General features: G+C 47.2%; 1 protein-coding gene across 1 annotated transcript in view; it reads right to left on the reverse strand.

Moving 5' to 3' along the window:
* The window catches only part of LOC123755099 (uncharacterized), a 159,690-nt gene that overhangs the window by 82,471 nt on the left and 56,183 nt on the right, over positions 1-21,036 (reverse strand). The window contains exon 10 of the mRNA XM_069332676.1: positions 17,461-17,645. Within this exon, the coding sequence (XP_069188777.1) occupies positions 17,461-17,645 (185 nt within the window). The remainder of the gene's footprint in view (positions 1-17,460; positions 17,646-21,036) is intronic.

Below are 21,036 nucleotides of genomic sequence, written 5' to 3' on the forward strand. Positions count from 1 at the left end.
CACGACCGGACATAATGAGGTGATAGCCGAGGCTATTTGAACCACCCCACCGCCGGCACTCGGATAGTAATCTTGGGCATAGCATTTTACCAAATCACCTCATTCTTTGGGGCACACGTGAGGAACACAAATGCGAAGAAGCCTGAATGGTCCCCAGGACAATATGCAACTGAAAACTCACACCCCAGAAGTGACTCGAACCCATACTCCCAGATGCCACGCAACTGGTATGTACAAGACGCCTTAATCCACTTGACCATCACGACCGGACATAATGAAGTGATAGCCGAGGCTATTTGAACCACCCCACCGCCGGCACTCGGATAGTAATCTTGGGCATAGCATTTTACCAAATCACCTCATTCTTTGGGGCACACGTGAGGAACACAAATGCGAAGAAGCCTGAATGGTCCCCAGGACAATATGCAACTGAAAACTCACACCCCAGAAGTGACTCGAACCCATACTCCCAGATGCCACGCAACTGGTATGTACAAGACGCCTTAATCCACTTGACCATCACGACCGGACATAATGAGGTGATAGCCGAGGCTATTTGAACCACCCCACCGCCGGCACTCGGATAGTAATCTTGGGCATAGCATTTTACCAAATCACCTCATTCTTTGGGGCACACGTGAGGAACACAAATGCGAAGAAGCCTGAATGGTCCCCAGGACAATATGCAACTGAAAACTCACACCCCAGAAGTGACTCGAACCCATACTCCCAGATGCCACGCAACTGGTATGTACAAGACGCCTTAATCCACTTGACCATCACGACCGGACATAATGAGGTGATAGCCGAGGCTATTTGAACCACCCCACCGCCGGCACTCGGATAGTAATCTTGGGCATAGCATTTTACCAAATCGCCTCATTCTTTGGGGCACACGTGAGGAACACAAATGCGAAGAAGCCTGAATGGTCCCCAGGACAATATGCAACTGAAAACTCACACCCCAGAAGTGACTCGAACCCATACTCCCAGATGCCACGCAACTGGTATGTACTAGACGCCTTAATCCACTTGACCATCACGACCGGACATAATGAGGTGATAGCCGAGGCTATTTGAACCACCCCACCGCCGGCACTCGGATAGTAATCTTGGGCATAGCATTTTACCAAATCACCTCATTCTTTGGGGCACACGTGAGGAACACAAATGCGAAGAAGCCTGAATGGTCCCCAGGACAATATGCAACTGAAAACTCACACCCCAGAAGTGACTCGAACCCATACTCCCAGATGCCACGCAACTGGTATGTACAAGACGCCTTAATCCACTTGACCATCACGACCGGACATAATGAGGTGATAGCCGAGGCTATTTGAACCACCCCACCGCCGGCACTCGGATAGTAATCTTGGGCATAGCATTTTACCAAATCACCTCATTCTTTGGGGCACACGTGAGGAACACAAATGCGAAGAAGCCTGAATGGTCCCCAGGACAATATGCAACTGAAAACTCACACCCCAGAAGTGACTCGAACCCATACTCCCAGATGCCACGCAACTGGTATGTACAAGACGCCTTAATCCACTTGACCATCACGACCGGACATAATGAGGTGATAGCCGAGGCTATTTGAACCACCCCACCGCCGGCACTCGGATAGTAATCTTGGGCATAGCATTTTACCAAATCACCTCATTCTTTGGGGCACACGTGAGGAACACAAATGCGAAGAAGCCTGAATGGTCCCCAGGACAATATGCAACTGAAAACTCACACCCCAGAAGTGACTCGAACCCATACTCCCAGATGCCACGCAACTGGTATGTACAAGACGCCTTAATCCACTTGACCATCACGACCGGACATAATGAGGTGATAGCCGAGGCTATTTGAACCACCCCACCGCCGGCACTCGAATAGTAATCTTGGGCATAGCATTTTACCAAATCACCTCATTCTTTGGGGCACACGTGAGGAACACAAATGCGAAGAAGCCTGAATGGTCCCCAGGACAATATGCAACTGAAAACTCACACCCCAGAAGTGACTCGAACCCATACTCCCAGATGCCACGCAACTGGTATGTACAAGACGCCTTAATCCACTTGACCATCACGACCGGACATAATGAGGTGATAGCCGAGGCTATTTGAACCACCCCACCGCCGGCACTCGGATAGTAATCTTGGGCATAGCATTTTACCAAATCACCTCATTCTTTGGGGCACACGTGAGGAACACAAATGCGAAGAAGCCTGAATGGTCCCCAGGACAATATGCAACTGAAAACTCACACCCCAGAAGTGACTCGAACCCATACTCCCAGATGCCACGCAACTGGTATGTACAAGACGCCTTAATCCACTTGACCATCACGACCGGACATAATGAGGTGATAGCCGAGGCTATTTGAACCACCCCACCGCCGGCACTCGGATAGTAATCTTGGGCATAGCATTTTACCAAATCACCTCATTCTTTGGGGCACACGTGAGGAACACAAATGCGAAGAAGCCTGAATGGTCCCCAGGACAATATGCAACTGAAAACTCACACCCCAGAAGTGACTCGAACCCATACTCCCAGATGCCACGCAACTGGTATGTACAAGACGCCTTAATCCACTTGACCATCACGACCGGACATAATGAGGTGATAGCCGAGGCTATTTGAACCACCCCACCGCCGGCACTCGGATAGTAATCTTGGGCATAGCATTTTACCAAATCACCTCATTCTTTGGGGCACACGTGAGGAACACAAATGCGAAGAAGCCTGAATGGTCCCCAGGACAATATGCAACTGAAAACTCACACCCCAGAAGTGACTCGAACCCATACTCCCAGATGCCACGCAACTGGTATGTACAAGACGCCTTAATCCACTTGACCATCACGACCGGACATAATGAGGTGATAGCCGAGGCTATTTGAACCACCCCACCGCCGGCACTCGGATAGTAATCTTGGGCATAGCATTGGTAAAATGATTGGTAAAAATGATTGGTGATTTGGTAAAATGCTATGCCCAAGATTACTATCCGAGTGCCGGCGGTGGGGTGGTTCAAATAGCCTCGGCTATCACCTCATTATGTCCGGTCGTGATGGTCAAGTGGATTAAGGCGCCTTGTACATACCAGTTGCGTGGCATCTGGGAGTATGGGTTCGAGTCACTTCTGGGGTGTGAGTTTTCAGTTGCATATTGTCCTGGGAACCATTCAGGCTTCTTCGCATTTGTGTTCCTCACGTGTGCCCCAAAGAATGAGGTGATTTGGTAAAATGCTATGCCCAAGATTACTATCCGAGTGCCGGCGGTGGGGTGGTTCAAATAGCCTCGGCTATCACCTCATTATGTCCGGTCGTGATGGTCAAGTGGATTAAGGCGTCTTGTACATACCAGTTGCGTGGCATCTGGGAGTATGGGTTCGAGTCACTTCTAAGGTGTGAGTTTTCAGTTGCATATTGTCCTGGGGACCATTCAGGCTTCTTCGCATTTGTGTTCCTCACGTGTGCCCCAAAGAATGAGGTGATTTGGTAAAATGCTATGCCCAAGATTACTATCCGAGTGCCGGCGGTGGGGTGATTCAAATAGCCTCGGCTATCACCTCATTATGTCCGGTCGTGATGGTCAAGTGGATTAAGGCGTCTTGTACATACCAGTTGCGTGGCATCTGGGAGTATGGGTTCGAGTCACTTCTGGGGTGTGAGTTTTCAGTTGCATATTGTCCTGGGGACCATTCAGGCTTCTTCGCATTTGTGTTCCTCACGTGTGCCCCAAAGAATGAGGTGATTTGGTAAAATGCTATGCCCAAGATTACTATCCGAGTGCCGGCGGTGGGGTGGTTCAAATAGCCTCGGCTATCACCTCATTATGTCCGGTCGTGATGGTCAAGTGGATTAAGGCGTCTTGTACATACCAGTTGCGTGGCATCTGGGAGTATGGGTTCGAGTCACTTCTGGGGTGTGAGTTTTCAGTTGCATATTGTCCTGGGGACCATTCAGGCTTCTTCGCATTTGTGTTCCTCACGTGTGCCCCAAAGAATGAGGTGATTTGGTAAAATGCTATGCCCAAGATTACTATCCGAGTGCCGGCGGTGGGGTGGTTCAAATAGCCTCGGCTATCACCTCATTATGTCCGGTCGTGATGGTCAAGTGGATTAAGGCGTCTTGTACATACCAGTTGCGTGGCATCTGGGAGTATGGGTTCGAGTCACTTCTGGGGTGTGAGTTTTCAGTTGCATATTGTCCTGGGGACCATTCAGGCTTCTTCGCATTTGTGTTCCTCACGTGTGCCCCAAAGAATGAGGTGATTTGGTAAAATGCTATGCCCAAGATTACTATCCGAGTGCCGGCGGTGGGGTGGTTCAAATAGCCTCGGCTATCACCTCATTATGTCCGGTCGTGATGGTCAAGTGGATTAAGGCGTCTTGTACATACCAGTTGCGTGGCATCTGGGAGTATGGGTTCGAGTCACTTCTGGGGTGTGAGTTTTCAGTTGCATATTGTCCTGGGGACCATTCAGGCTTCTTCGCATTTGTGTTCCTCACGTGTGCCCCAAAGAATGAGGTGATTTGGTAAAATGCTATGCCCAAGATTACTATCCGAGTGCCGGCGGTGGGGTGGTTCAAATAGCCTCGGCTATCACCTCATTATGTCCGGTCGTGATGGTCAAGTGGATTAAGGCGTCTTGTACATACCAGTTGCGTGGCATCTGGGAGTATGGGTTCGAGTCACTTCTGGGGTGTGAGTTTTCAGTTGCATATTGTCCTGGGGACCATTCAGGCTTCTTCGCATTTGTGTTCCTCACGTGTGCCCCAAAGAATGAGGTGATTTGGTAAAATGCTATGCCCAAGATTACTATCCGAGTGCCGGCGGTGGGGTGGTTCAAATAGCCTCGGCTATCACCTCATTATGTCCGGTCGTGATGGTCAAGTGGATTAAGGCGTCTTGTACATACCAGTTGCGTGGCATCTGGGAGTATGGGTTCGAGTCACTTCTGGGGTGTGAGTTTTCAGTTGCATATTGTCCTGGGGACCATTCAGGCTTCTTCGCATTTGTGTTCCTCACGTGTGCCCCAAAGAATGAGGTGATTTGGTAAAATGCTATGCCCAAGATTACTATCCGAGTGCCGGCGGTGGGGTGGTTCAAATAGCCTCGGCTATCACCTCATTATGTCCGGTCGTGATGGTCAAGTGGATTAAGGCGTCTTGTACATACCAGTTGCGTGGCATCTGGGAGTATGGGTTCGAGTCACTTCTGGGGTGTGAGTTTTCAGTTGCATATTGTCCTGGGGACCATTCAGGCTTCTTCGCATTTGTGTTCCTCACGTGTGCCCCAAAGAATGAGGTGATTTGGTAAAATGCTATGCCCAAGATTACTATCCGAGTGCCGGCGGTGGGGTGGTTCAAATAGCCTCGGCTATCACCTCATTATGTCCGGTCGTGATGGTCAAGTGGATTAAGGCGTCTTGTACATACCAGTTGCGTGGCATCTGGGAGTATGGGTTCGAGTCACTTCTGGGGTGTGAGTTTTCAGTTGCATATTGTCCTGGGGACCATTCAGGCTTCTTCGCATTTGTGTTCCTCACGTGTGCCCCAAAGAATGAGGTGATTTGGTAAAATGCTATGCCCAAGATTACTATCCGAGTGCCGGCGGTGGGGTGGTTCAAATAGCCTCGGCTATCACCTCATTATGTCCGGTCGTGATGGTCAAGTGGATTAAGGCGTCTTGTACATACCAGTTGCGTGGCATCTGGGAGTATGGGTTCGAGTCACTTCTGGGGTGTGAGTTTTCAGTTGCATATTGTCCTGGGGACCATTCAGGCTTCTTCGCATTTGTGTTCCTCACGTGTGCCCCAAAGAATGAGGTGATTTGGTAAAATGCTATGCCCAAGATTACTATCCGAGTGCCGGCGGTGGGGTGGTTCAAATAGCCTCGGCTATCACCTCATTATGTCCGGTCGTGATGGTCAAGTGGATTAAGGCGTCTTGTACATACCAGTTGCGTGGCATCTGGGAGTATGGGTTCGAGTCACTTCTGGGGTGTGAGTTTTCAGTTGCATATTGTCCTGGGGACCATTCAGGCTTCTTCGCATTTGTGTTCCTCACGTGTGCCCCAAAGAATGAGGTGATTTGGTAAAATGCTATGCCCAAGATTACTATCCGAGTGCCGGCGGTGGGGTGGTTCAAATAGCCTCGGCTATCACCTCATTATGTCCGGTCGTGATGGTCAAGTGGATTAAGGCGTCTTGTACATACCAGTTGCGTGGCATCTGGGAGTATGGGTTCGAGTCACTTCTGGGGTGTGAGTTTTCAGTTATATATATATATATATATATATATATATATATATATATATATATATATGTCGTACCTAGTAGCCAGAACTCACTTCTCAGCCTACTATTCAAGGCCCGATTTGCCTAATAAGCCAAGTTTTCCTGAATTAATATATTTACTATAATTTTTTTCTTATGAAATGATAAAGCAACCCTTTTCTCTATGTATGAGGTCAATTTTTTTTTATTGGAGTTAAAATTAACGTAGATATATGACCGAACCTAACCAACCCTACCTAACCTAACCTAACCTATATTTATAGGTAAGGTTAGGTTAGGTAGCCAAAAAAAGCTAGGTTAGGTTAGGTTAGGTAGGGTAGGTAGACGAAAAAACATTAATTCATGAAAACTTGGCTTATTAGGCAAATCGGGCCTTGAATAGTAGGCTGAGAAGTGCGTTCTGGCTATTAGGTACGACATATATATATATATATATATATATATATATATATATATGTCGTACCTAGTAGCCAGAACTCACTTCTCAGCCTAGTATGCAAGGCCCGATTTGCCTAATAAGCCTAGTTTTCATGAATTAATGTTTTTTCGACTACCTAACCTACCTAACCTAACCTAACCTAACGTTTTCGGCTACCTAACCTAACCTAACCTATAAAGATAGGTTAGGTTAGGTTAGGTAGGGTTGGTTAGGTTCGGTCATATATCTACGTTAATTTTAACACCAATAAAAAAAATTGACCTCATACATAATGAAATGGGTAGCTTTATCATTTCATAAGGAAAAAATAGAGAAAATATATTAATTCAGTAAAACTTGGCTTATTAGGCAAATCGGGCCTTGCATAGTAGGCTGAGAAGTGAGTTCTGGCTACTAGGTACGACATATATATATATATATATATATATATATATATATATATATATATATATATATATATATATATATATATATATATATATATATATATATATATATATATATATATATACATATATACAAACAAGCCTGCATGGTCCCCAGGCATATATGCAACTGAAAACTCACCCCAGAAGTGACTCGAGCCCATACTGCCAGGAGCACTATGTAACTGGTGGTACAGGACACCTTAACCACTCGGCCATCACGACTGGACAAAAGATGATGGTAGCTTAGGCTACCTAGGCTACCTTAATCGACTGAGCTACGACAGGGTAAAAGGGTTGAAACCAAATTCCTACTTAACTTACTGGATCCCGTAGCCTCTCCGAGGCACAAATCAGGCTTACGGGATCCAGTATGTTCAGTAGAACTTTGGTTTCAACTCTTTTTTTTACCCGGTCGTAGCTCAGTCGATTAAGGCAGTGTCTGGAATGCTCCTGAGCGCAGGTTCGAATCCTCGTCACGGCCCTTGTTCATTTGATGCATCACGTTAGTGTGATCTCTGTGTGTGATGATGTAAGGGCGAAGAGGGAGAACGGCCTATTGACATAGCTCGGGTGCAGGGGGGGGGGGGTTGTGTAAAAGCCTGATTTGTGCCTTGGAGAGGCTACGGGATCCAGTAAGTTCAGTAGAACTTCGGTTTCAACCCTTTTACCCTGTCGGAGCTCAGTCGATTAAGGCAGTGTCTGGGATGCTCCTGGACGTAGGTTCGAATCCTCGAAACGGCCCTTGTGGATTTGTTCATTTGATACATCACGTTAGTGTGATCTCTGTGTGTGATCCATTAGTGGACTTTTTTTAGTTCATTATTAACAACATTATTTAGTGTATGTGGGTTGGGGTTAGAGTAGATGAGGGTAGTATCATCAGCAAACAAAATAGGTTTCAGAATGTCGAGACATTAGGCAGATCATTGATGTATATAAGAAATCAGACTACACGTTTTTCTGAGGCATTCCCTATGAGAAATGATACAACGAAAGTGGTAGTAAGGCACATAATGAAATTTTGCACTATTTTTGGTCCACCAAAAGTAATAAAGACAGATAATGGGGTAAATTTCATTTCAAAAGGTTTTCAGCAGTTTTGTGGGGAGTTTGACATCCTCCATAAGACATCCCTACTTACCATCCTGAGAGCCAAGGTGCTTTGGAAAGGATGCACCAAACCCTTAAACAAATGCTGAGAACCAGTTGCATGGAAACTGCCAGAGACTGGGATGATTGTCTTCCACTGATGCTCGTTGCACCGAGGGATACTTTTCAGGAGTCCCTGGGCTGTTCACCCAACACATTAGTTTTTGGCCATGATGTGAGACGTTCACTAACAATCTTAAGAGATAAAATTGTTGGAAATCCAAAAAGTGTTGTATAGGTAAATTATGTTGATAAATTACAAGACAGGTTAAACAATAACAGGGCTAAAGTCTTGATTCTTCTTAAAGAAGCTCAAGGCAAAATTAAAGTAGAGTATTCCATTCACGTGGTCTGTATGGGGTCTCGAACCGTGACCCCGACGCGTTTGAGTCCGTAACTCTATCAATTCGGCTATGAGTAGTCTTAAAAGGAGAGTTTCCAGAAGCAGCATCCTGCTGCCAAACTGGAAAACTAAAAGCCTTAATCTCCTAGTCAACAATAATATATGACAGAACCGTGACAAGCCCCGTATAGCTTCATGATCTAGTCTCTGCCCCAAAGTGAGGGCCCACTTGACCCTACACGAAATGCAAATGAATCTTTTAGTATAAGTTGGCAAAATAAGAGCCACCTTTTGATATTACAGATGAGGCATTAAAGCAATGCTGAGCAACTTTGTGGAAGTAGGATGAGATGTTGACAGGATGTGGATTTTCCCGAGGGAAGGGGCTGACGTCATCCCAAGTGGCGAGTCGTATACAGAGATGACGTCATCGCTAATAGCGTGTCGAGTACAGAGGTGACTTCATGGCTGGTAGCGAGACGTGTGCAGAGGGTTTGTGACATCACTTGTCAAAGAGAGAATACGCACTTCGTCGCATCTGAGGAAATAATTTTTTGTGTGTTTTGGTGAGGAATCTGCAGGGATCTGCGAAGGAAGTAAGTGCTAGGAGCGGGAGGAGGACATTATGTGGCGTTCATCTCAATCTGTGGTGATCATAACTTTTGAACTTTTGCGGTAAGAACTCTTTGATTAACACAGTATGCCTTATGCAGAGAAGATTAATGCCCAGTGATCTTATATTGATGTTTAGATACACGAATTAGTTATGCATTCAGTTTTAATGAAATTAAATGAGGAAGTTAAGATGAAATAGTATGATGGAGTCGAGAGCGACACATGCTCGCTCAACGGTGGTCCGTGATCAACTGGTAGTGCGCGACTGCTGGCCCACTACCTGTAGTCACATTACCCATTCACTTTCAGTGTGAACTTGCTTGGAGGGGCAAGTACCCTTCGTGGTGAGGGCCAACTGATGACTTGGAATGTTGGAGGAGTTTATTTTAATTGAATTACTGTTGTTCATGGAAAGAAATTATTTTGTTGGGGTAAACTTGCAAGTAAGTAAGTAATTATCAAAAGAAGGCACCAAACCGGGAAGGCTATGTAGCACCATCAAATGCGCAGAATAATCAGAGGGCGCAAAATATCACCAAGGATGCCAATACGAGAACAAAAACGCATAAGGCGAACGATATCAAAAGTATCCGAGTCACCAAGAATTCTATTGAGGGACAAGTGACCGCGAGGGGCGGTCGGAAAGCAAGACACACGCTCGTCCTGGAAGTCAGGACATTCAAGAAGGACATGCACGACCGTAAGAGGGACAATGCAACTAGAACAATAAGGAGCAGGGCGGCGCTCCATCAAGTGACCATGGGTTAAGCGAGTATGGCCAATACGCAACCTCGCCAGAGCTGTTTCCCATCGCCGGTTACGGTGGTAGGAGGACGGCCACGAGGAAACACAATATTTAAGAGTACGTAGTTTGTTACCAGTAACAGACGACCAAGAAGCCTGCCAACGGGAAAGGACGGAGGAATGGATAACCGGGTAAAAGTCGGAATATGGAATACCTTGAAGAGAGATGGGACAAGAGCGGACAGCTTCCTTGGCGGCAGCATCCACACGCTCATTTAAAGACACACCAATATGGCTGGGAACCCAACAAAACTCAACCGACTTAAATTTACTGTGAACAAGAAACAGCCAATGCTGGATCTCGACAACTACTGGATGAACCGGATTAAAGGACCCGAGAGCCATGAGGGCACTACGAGAGTCAACAACAACTACAAACGAAGACTGACAACGAGAAAGCAGGAGACGAAGAGCATAGAGAATAGCATAAATTTCCACTGTAAAGATGCTAGTCTCCGGAGGTAAGCGACACATATAAGTGCGATCAGGAAAAACAACAGAGTAACCAACACCGTCCGCCGACTTTGACCCATCGGTGAAGACAAAAACGGAGCGGGAGTGAGAAGAAAAGTGCTCAAGGAAAAGGCGTTTTAGAACCGTAGGAGAGGTAAAAGCTTTAGTGATACGGGTCAAGGAAGTACAAAACCGCGGAAGAGGGACTCTCCATGGGGGCAAAGAAGGAACAACACGAAGAGAAACATTAGAAATACGAACGGAAAGAGAATCCTGGAGGCGAGATAACCGGACAGAAAGAGGGAGGTGGTGAAGAGGAACAGGAACCGCAGGAGGGGTAAAAGTTAAAGAACGACAGAGGCGAGAGGAAGGATGTTGTAAGGACCGCGCAAGATAGCAAAGACAGTAGCGATCACGGCGGTCCCGGAGAGATAGGAAGCCAGTGTCAACATACAAGCTAAGGACGGGAGTCGAACGAAAGGCACCAGAACTGAGGCGCAACCCAGTATGGTGCAAAGCATCAAGACGGCGAAGAGTAGAAGGAGAAGCAGACGAGTAAGCAGGGCAACCATAATCGAGCTTAGACAGGACGAGAGAGGAATGTAAAGCAAGAAGAGTGCGCCTATCTGCCCCCCAAGAAGTATGGGATAAGACCCGAAGGAGGGTAAGGGTCTTAGAGCACTCAACACGGAGGTAAGAGATATGGGGAGACCAAGACAAACGAGTGTCAAGGAATAACCCCAAAAGCTTCGCAGAATCTTTGTATTCAAGGGGATGACCATAAAGTGACAAAGAGGGACGAAGAACAACCCGTTTCCGCGTAAAGGTCATGGCACAAGTCTTAGAAGTAGAGAACTTGAAGCCATGATCGGTGGCCCAAGACGACACGGCATCAATTGCAAGTTGAAGCCGGCGCTGAAGGAGAGGCGAATCATCACCCTGACAGCAAAGGGTAAAATCATAGACATAGAGAGCGGAGAAGACACCAGAAGGAAGAGAGGAAAGAAGACCATTGAGGGCAACCAGAAAAAGAGTAGTGCTCAGAACACTACCCTGGGGCACACCTTCGTATTGCTGAAAAGAGGCAGAGAGAGCGGTACCAAGGCGCACCCGAAAGGAATGACGGGAGAGGAAGCTCCGGAGAAAGAGAGGGAGATGACCACGAAGGCCAAAAGAATGAAGTTGAGATAGAATATGATATCGCCAAGTGGTGTCGTAAGCCTTTTCCAGGTAAAAAAGGACGGCAACAACGGAGGTCTTCGCAGCAAAAGCAGTACGAATATAGACCTCCAAGTTCACCTGGACATCTGTCGTGCTGCGGCACTTGCGGAAACCAAATTGAGAAGGGGAGAGGAGGTGATGGTGTTTCAGGAACCACATCAGACGAACGTTAACCATACGTTCAAAGAGTTTGCAGACACAACTTGTGAGAGCAATAGGGCGAAAGTCTTTAGGGGAAGTACCCAGAGACCCCGGTTTGCAAACAGGGAGGACAACGGCATCGAGCCAGTCCTCAGGGACTGACGACGACTCCCAGATCCGATTATACAGACTCAGTAAATACTGAGACGTGCACGGAGGGAGATGGCGAAGCATCTCATAATGAATACCATCGGAGCCCGCCGCCGTAGAACCGCAGAGGGCCAGGGCAGAACGAAGTTCAGAGAGAGAGAAGGGATCATTATAGGGAAGCTGAAGATGAGTGCAGAAATCTAAAGGACGAGACTCAAGGACAGGTTTACGAAGAAGAAAAGATTGGGGAAGATGAAGACCAGAGCTAACAGAAGAAAAGTGGGAGCCCAGTATGGAAGCGACCTGCAACGGGTCCGCCACAAGAGTATCATGGAGGTGAAGGACCGGTGAAAGATCGGGAACGAACTTACCCGCTATCTTGCGGATACGCTTCCAGATCTGGGCCAGAGGAGTTTCGGACGTAATTGTCAGAACATAAGATGCCCAACATTCACGTTTAGCCGTACGGATGGCACTACGGGCCACCGCACTCGCTTTCCGAAAGAAAAGAAAAGAATCGGTCGTCTGCCTACGGCGGTGCCTCTTCCAGGCTGCACGCTTACAGCGGACAGCCCGAGCACAGTCCGCATTCCACCAGGGAACGCACTTCCGTGGACCCCGAGAGGAAGAGCGAGGCATAGAGCAGAGGGCAGCGTTGAAGACAGTGTCATGAAAAAGGAGGAGAGCGCGAGAGAGAAGCAGAAGGGAGAGGTCAGAGAGAGTAGCACTGAGGGTAAATAGGGTCCAGTCCGCCTTAGCAAACTGCCACCTAGGGAAAGAGGAGGAAGGGCGAAAAGAGAAAAAGGAAACAAGGATCGGGAAATGATCACTTCCATGGAGGTCATCAAGAACCTGCCACGTGAAATCTAAGTAAAGAGAAGAAGAGCAGAGAGAAAGCTCAAGACAAGAAAGGGTGCGAGTCCGAGAGTCCAAATGAGTGGGCTCACCAGAATTCAGAAGAGACAGGGAAGAAGAGAGGAGAAACGGCTCAAGAAGGCGACCCCGGGTATTCGTCAGAACGTCACCCCAAAGAGAATGACGACAATTGAAGTCACCCAGCAGGAGCACAGGCTCCGGCAAGGAGTTAAGGAGGTGTTTCAAATCAGGAAGAGAAAGCGGGACACTCGGGGGGAGATAAATGGAACAAACTGTGTACCATTTCCCCACAAAGATACGAGCAGCAGAACAATGGAGAGGCGAAGGAAAAAGTAAAGGAACAAAGGGAACATCAGCACGAATCAAGAGAGCAGAAGAATTAGAAGCCCCAGCAACGGCTGGGGGCGTGGGGAGAGAGAAAGGAATAGCCACGAAAACGACCAGGACGAGCACCAAGCATCGGCTCCTGGAGACAGACACAAAGGGGCGAAAACCGCGAAATCAGAAGTTGGAGTTCGAGGAAATTGGCGTAATAACCTCGAACGTTCCATTGAAGAATGGACAACGACGAGAAGAGAAAGGACAAAAACTGAAAACAAGGAAGAAACAAAGGCGAAAGAGCAACAGAGCACGTTAAAGAATATCAGGGTCGGGATCAGGGTCAGCAAAGTCAGGGTTAGGGGGCATGGGTAAACTGAGCAAAGACGGAGGGAAGGAAACAGGAGAACAGATCAGAGGTGGGCGGGCGGGGTCCGGAGGAGGAAGAGGAGGAGACAACGGAGAGGAGCAGTCAAGGACAGCAACAGGAAGAGGGGGGGTAGAAAGAGGGGAGCGAACCTCAGCAAGGGCAGGAACCGAGAGGGAAGCAGGGGGCTAAAGAAACCTCCATAGCAAGAACAGGGGGCGCAACCACCGAAATGGGAGGGGAAGGAGCGAGAGAGGCAGAAGTAGGGGCCGAGGAAGAAAGCGAAACCTTCTTACCCGCCGGGGAGGAGGAAGGAGAGGAGCCAGGCTTACGCTTCTGACTTAAAGAGACAAGTGTCCCAGCAACCACGTACTGGGCAACGGATTCTAGCGTCTCAGCAGGAGAAGCCGAACGAGAGCACACATGACGGCCGTTTGGAGAGCGATGGACATCAGCCCGCACCGACAGGCGGCGGGGAGAGTCAAGAGACGGAGGGGAAGGATGGGAAGGAGGAACGGAGGGAGGCGAGGAAGAAGACACAGGAGACACGACAGACCGGGTAGAAAGAAGGGGAACCCCAGACAGAGGACCAGGAGGTGGATCCTTCGGGAGAGAACCCAAAGGAACAGAGGAGGGGGCAGTGGGTGTATCAGGGTCCAAGGCCCGGAAACGGTTGTGAGTCTGAGGAAGGGGGAAGGACGAGGAGAGGAAGAGCGCAACACGCGAGCATAAGAGATGTTAGTATAAGGCGGGAGCCGGCGAACCTGGCGTCTCGCCTCAGGAAAAGATAAACGCTCCCGGTGTTTCAAGTTGAGGACGGCTGCCTCAAGCTTGTAATGGACACACGCACGGGAGAAGGCAGGATGGGCCTCACTGCAGTTGAGGCAATGAGCCTGGGGAGAAGTGCATTCCGACTTAGTGTGACCTTCGCCACCACACAAAGGACAGAGAGAGACAGTCCCAGAGCAGCGGAGGGCACCATGCCCAAACCTCCAGCACTTGTTACAGAGCCGAGGAGAAGGAATGTACTCCTGGACAGAGCACCTGGCACCAGCAAGAATGACAGAGGGTGGAAGGGTCCTACCATCAAAGGTAATCTTCACAACCCGGAGGGGTTGACGGCGACTACCACGAGGGGGACGAGTAAACGTGTCCACCTGGAGAATAGAATAGCCTTGGGCAGCAAGGATATGTCGAATATCGTCGTGGCAGTCGCGCAGGTCCCGAACACCGGTCGCAACATGGGGCGGGAGCAGAATAGTGCCAACACTGGCATTCAACTGAGCGTTCTTCGAGACCCGAACAGGGGTCTCGCCAAGGCAGGATAAGGCAGCCAAGCGGGAAGCAGCATCCTGAGAAAGAGCAGCAACGACACGTGTATCGAGATGAGTGGGCTTGAAAGTAATGGAGGCATCCTCGGAATCAACGAGATGTCGATGGAGGGAGAAATCGTCAGGAGGCGCAGAATCAAGAGGGAGGAGATCAAAATATTTGGCCCACGAAGCGGGACCAAACAAGGCTTGATAGGTAGCAGAACTGGAAGGAATCGAGCGAGGGCGGCCGTGACGAGGACGGCGGTGAGAACCCCCAGAGAGAGAGGGGTTAAAAGGCGCAGTAGTTACAACTAGAGAAGGAGCCGCGCCAGGGGACGAGGTAGTCACCACTGGGGGCTTGGGGCTCGACCCAACCACCGAGGAGGGAGGGGAGCCAGGGGAAGGAGTCAGAGAGGCCAAAGGAGGAGCAAGGTCGGGGCCCAATGCAGCGGAGGCTACAGAGCCCGGTCTTCCAACACGGACTGACTCGGGGGCTTGGTCGCCCACCCCACGAGCCTGAGAAGGTAAGCCAGAAGCAGCCGAAACAGGGGTTATCATCTTGACGAAAAGAAGAATTCATTCACGAATGTGCCCCCACACCCACCATGGAGCCACAATTAGAGGCAGGACACCCAACAAGAAGCTATCGCCGATCTTGCCGGGGCCTCCTTGGGGTGCGTCGTGAGTATACGCCCCACAAACGCCACCTTAAGAAACCGACAGTCCGTCGAGATCGGGTTCAGTGACGAAAGGGGGATTGACAATAAAAGGTTCCCCTCGCTCTCGACGTCGGGTACTACAGTTCTACGGGTGCAAGAGTATGCCTCCTCAAGCACCCGGGCGTCAAAATAGAAGAAGTCCAAGGGAAGAACCAGAACAAGCAAAAGGTCGGCAGGAAACGGCAAGCAGATAGGAGAAGAGGGGGGAGAAAAACGAAACAGAAGGAAAAGGAAAAGGTGCCCAGCAGAATTGGAGAGGACGGCAGCAGGAGCACAAGGCTAGAGAAGGACAGAGGACTGTCCCAAGGAGCATCACACTCCGGCAGCCGCCCACTAAGCCCCCACACGGCAACAACGAGCTGAGCGGGGAGGGTGGGGGGTAAACTTGCAAGTTCGTACAAGGTAGCTGCAGTTTCGTGTGTCGGAGCTGTAAAACGTTTAAATCTATTCGAAGATCAACCGATTGATGACTCTGCTGTTGGTTTACTAGAAGATGAATCGGTAAAGAGGAAGCTTGTCTGATTACAATAGAAATCAATTTGCAAAACGATACATGGAGGATCGTTTGGTCGTGTATTTGTTTGTGAGAGGAATTTATTATGTTGGAGTCCTTGACGCAGTTAAAGGAGGTGAGAGTATTTATTTATAGTTTATCTCAGATTGCAAAATGATTTTTGCCCAACGAATTAATAAAGAAGAGAGCATTAACCTAGTGAAGACCAATTTGGTAAATATAGTCTACGTAGAAGAATAGATACATTTGTTGACACAACAATCTCTGATGGGGACATAATGTTATATTCCCAAGTTATTTGTTGGTAAAGTGATTTAAATATTGTTTATGAGTGTTCCTAATAAATGTTGGCCGTAATATGTGTATGGTATTGATGGCGACTTTTGAATTGGTTTGATAATTATATATTTATGTATGCCACAATTTCTTGAGCTTTATTAAATTCTGGAGGTGACTGTGACCAGGTCAAGGCTATTGTAGGTGATTGGAGGCGATTGTAGCCACAATGTGATTGTTGCTATAAGTTGGGTACCTCATCCAAAGCACCATCTAATCATTATATTTTTATATTCCAGTGTGTGTAATAAATGTTCGTCTGATAAACAACTTTGCGAACTTTGAACTTTGCTTTTGTTCCTGTGAGGGGCTCCAACTGAGAGAAATAGAGAGATAAATACTCTGAGTTGACGACACGGCAATAAAGGAAACTAAGGTAACTGATGGAGGACACACGAATTGAGGAGAGGAGGGTAAGTAACCGTTTGCTCACTTAAAGGGTCTGAACACGGGACAACAGTTGGTTACTGAGCCCGAGATTCCATCTTGGTGATATTAATTCACTTCTCCATGATTTGGTAGGATTCCGGGTGGTTCTTCAATAAGCGGCCTGACATAGTGCAGTGTCAGAAGAAGTGGCAGTGTGACAGTGTGTCCCCTCTGCTTGTGTTATGTTTTTTTTTTTTGTCTCACTGTGATAAATTTGGGGGGTACCTTCCTCACCCATTTGTAGTTGTGATCAGATGAGGGGGCTCTGTCCGACAGGACCTCCCCAGTTGTGATAACATAATATTGTGATACAATACTATATTATTCCTTGAAATGTTTACGTTTGGGTTTTGCCTTTTTTCGTGGCCTGTATAAAGTTTATAGTTCATAACATATACATAACGTATATAACATATTGAACCTAGAACACTCCTCGCTGGAACATTTTATTTTTGTACGTTCGGACAAATAGTAACCATAAGTGCTATAATTTTAGGAGAGTTAGTTGAAATTATAATTTTGGATAAAACTGATAAGCTTACTCTTCCCGAGTTGGTGACGAAGGGAACACGGGGGGTCTGCGTCATCAGGGTTCCCCAGCTATATAGCAGTGCTGAGCTCAGTCTGACGGTCCGCTCTCCTGACACCCACTGCCACGCCTTCTGCAGCAGCCAGAGAGTCGCGCCCGACGCCACCACGCTCACCAGCAGCGCCACCCACAGCTCTCCTGCAGGACCATGCACGCAATTACCTGCTTGCTCACAGGAATATGTTGTACAATAATATCGCGGTTCATATATAATATGAAGACTAAACCACACACCGGAAGAAGAGGAGACGATTACGTTTCGGTCCATCCTGGACCATTATTAAGTCGATTGTGATGGGAGTGAGGAGGTTGTTGTTGCTTCAGATTCAGCTACTCCAAACAAAAATTTCCAAGTAGCACGGGCTATGGTGAGCCCTTAGTGGACTTATCTGGTACAAGAGCGGGGAGGTAGTGGAGGGGGTGGAGGGGGGGAGGGAGGGAGGGAATTATTAGGGAGAAAGCGCCAAAAAATTATGACTGTATAGCACTTGGAAGGGAGTCAGGATAAGGATTTAGATTGGGACGAAGGGAAGGAATGGCATCCAAACACTTGGACGTTGGGTGATTGAAAAGCGACCTGCATGAAGGGAGACCGTTTCTTTACCGTCCAGCCTAAGTAGTTGGAAGGGGAGCGGGGTTGTTGTTGTTGTTATAGATTCAGCTACTCGGAACAAGTTCTAAGTAGCACGGGCTATGGAGAGCCCGTAGTGAACTTACCTGGCACAGGAGCGGTGGGGGGTGGGAGCGGGGAAGGCACGGGCATTAAGTAAGGCCAGAGAGAGGTGTGAAAGAGGAAATTGCTAGAGGAAGGTAAGTGCAAGACGAAAGGTACAGATGGAATAGGTGTAATAATGGGGTGTAAGAATGGGGTAATGGAGGTATAAAAATAGTAACGTAAGAAAAAGAGGCGAAAGAAAAATAGAGAAAAAAGGAGCTAAGCTTATGTTAGCTTGAGTATGTACAGTGAAGTGATAAGTCAACAACAACAAAGCCAGGACTAAGGTTTTTGTTGTCAACAGAAGCAGTTGTGTGTCTGAGCTCATTTGACAAGACGGCGTCTGTGAAGAGTAGAAGATCAGAATCAGGAAAGATTATTTTAAAAGAAGTCTAATCAATCGGATGATTAGAGTCCCTAAAATGACTGAAGAGAGCATTATTTGTGTCTGCAGACTTAATACTTCTTTTGTTTTCCTTATGTCTCTGTCATTTAGTGTACGGTCAGTTTACCCAAAAAAATGGAGGGGACAAGACGAACACGTAGACACCAGTAGCAATAGCAGCAGGAGGAGACACCAGCAGCAGCAGAAACAGGAGGAGACACCAGCGGCAGTAGAAACAGGAGGAGACACCAGCAGCAGTAGAAACAGTAGGAGACACCAGCAGCAGTAGAAACAGGAGGAGACACCAGCAGCAGTAGAAACAGGAGGAGACACCAGCAGCAGTAGAAACAGGAGGAGACACCAGCAGCAGTAGAAACAGGAGGCGACACCAGCAGCAGTAGAAACAGAAGGAGACACCAGCAGCAGTAGAAACAGGAGGAGACACCAGCAGCAGTAGAAACAGGAGGAGACACCAGCAGCAGTAGAAACAGGAGGAGACACCAGCAGCAGTAGAAACAGGAGGAGACACCAGCAGCAGTAGAAGCAGCAGGAGACACCAGCAGCAGTAGAAGCAGCAGGAGACACCAGCAGCAGTAGAAACAGGAGGAGACACCAGCAGCAGTAGAAACAGGAGGAGACACCAGCAGCAGTAGAAGCAGCAAAAGACACCAGCAGCAGTAGAAGCAGCAGGAGACACCAGCAGCAGTAGAAACAGGAGGAGACACCAGCAGCAGTAGAAACAGGAGGAGACACCAGCAGCAGTAGAAACAGGAGGAGACACCAGCAGCAGTAGAAACAGGAGGAGACACCAGCAGCAGTAGAAGCAGCAGGAGACACCAGCAGCAGTAGAAGCAGCAGGAGACACCAGCAGCAGTAGAAGCAGCAGGAGACACCAGCAGCAGTAGAAGCAGCAGGAGACACCAGCAGCAGGAGAAGCAGCAGGAGACACCAGCAGCAGTAGAAGCAGCAGGAGACACCAGCAGCAGTAGAAGCAGCAGGAGACACCAGCAGCAATAGCAGCAGGAGAAGACACCAGCAGCAGTAGAAGCAGCAGGAGATACCAGCAGCAATAGCAGCAGGAGGAGACACCAGCAGCAGTAGAAACAGGAGGAGACACCAGCAGCAGTAGAAGCAGGAGAAGACACCAGCAGCAGTAGAATCAGGAGACACCAGCAGCAGTAGAAACTAGGAACAATAGAAGCAGGAGATACCAGGAGATATAGAAGCAGGAGACACCAGCAGCAATAGAAGCAGGAGACACCAGCAGCAAGAGAAGCAGGAGACACCAGCAGCAAGAGAAGCAGGAGGAGACACCAGCAGCAATAGAAGCAGAAGACACCAGCAGCAATAGAAATACCCATCACACATCGTCTTCCTATATAATAGTTTAAAGCCTGTGAATGCTTATAAACAAAAATATATTTTAATGAATTAAAGCAAAATACACATTTGAAATATATATATAGCAATTATTCATATTTTGAATATGCTAATAATTTTGATACAACAAAATTCTGGATGAGTTTCTCTTAAAAGGTTTCAAAGATTAGTAGATATTTAAACTGCTAAAATTTTTGGTAATTGATCAAGACATCTGAAGGTGTACGTGCTAACAGGCTCACTGGAGGGACTGGTAATGATAGTTCTCAAGGTTTATACTACTTAAAGAAAGTGATGCACGTCTATATAGATTATCTTGGATAGTGAGGAAAATTGATTGAGAAATATGGAACAAAACGTTAAGGAGAATTAAAAAAGATTCTGGAGATGACAGTGAGAACACATATGAACACAAGCATCAACAGGTCTCATGTATCCAACCCATTCGCCTGAAATAGTAGTACTTATAGTAACTATTTGCTTGAAAGTAACAATTTGTAGGGATTGCTCCAGTAAGTTACTTTTTGTACTATTAATTTTAAAGAGTCAGGAAAAAATAAAGCTAAAACCAAACCAATATTCCTAGGCCTAGTCGAGTATATATATATACATATATATATATATATATATATATATATATATATATATATATATATATATATATATATATATATATATATATATATATATATATATATATATATTCTATCCACTTCAAGACTCCGCACCAATATAGAAGCATCAAGAAATATGGGCCAATAGGCCCTTTGCAGTTACTTCCATTCTTCCCTTTAACTTACAAAATATTATACCCATTGTTTCGTGTTCTGTCTTGTGTTGAAAGTTTGTTTTCACCTCATCCAAAACTGTTGTAACATATCACCTCACCCAAACGCATATTATATATATATATATATATATATATATATATATATATATATATATATATATATATATATATATATATATATATATATATATATGTCGTACCTAGTAGCCAGAACGCACTTCTCAGCCAACTATGCAAGGCCCAATTTGCCTAATAAGCC

This window comes from Procambarus clarkii, chromosome 28 (genome assembly GCF_040958095.1).
Source record: "Procambarus clarkii isolate CNS0578487 chromosome 28, FALCON_Pclarkii_2.0, whole genome shotgun sequence".
NCBI classification, from domain to species: Eukaryota; Metazoa; Arthropoda; class Malacostraca; order Decapoda; family Cambaridae; genus Procambarus; species Procambarus clarkii.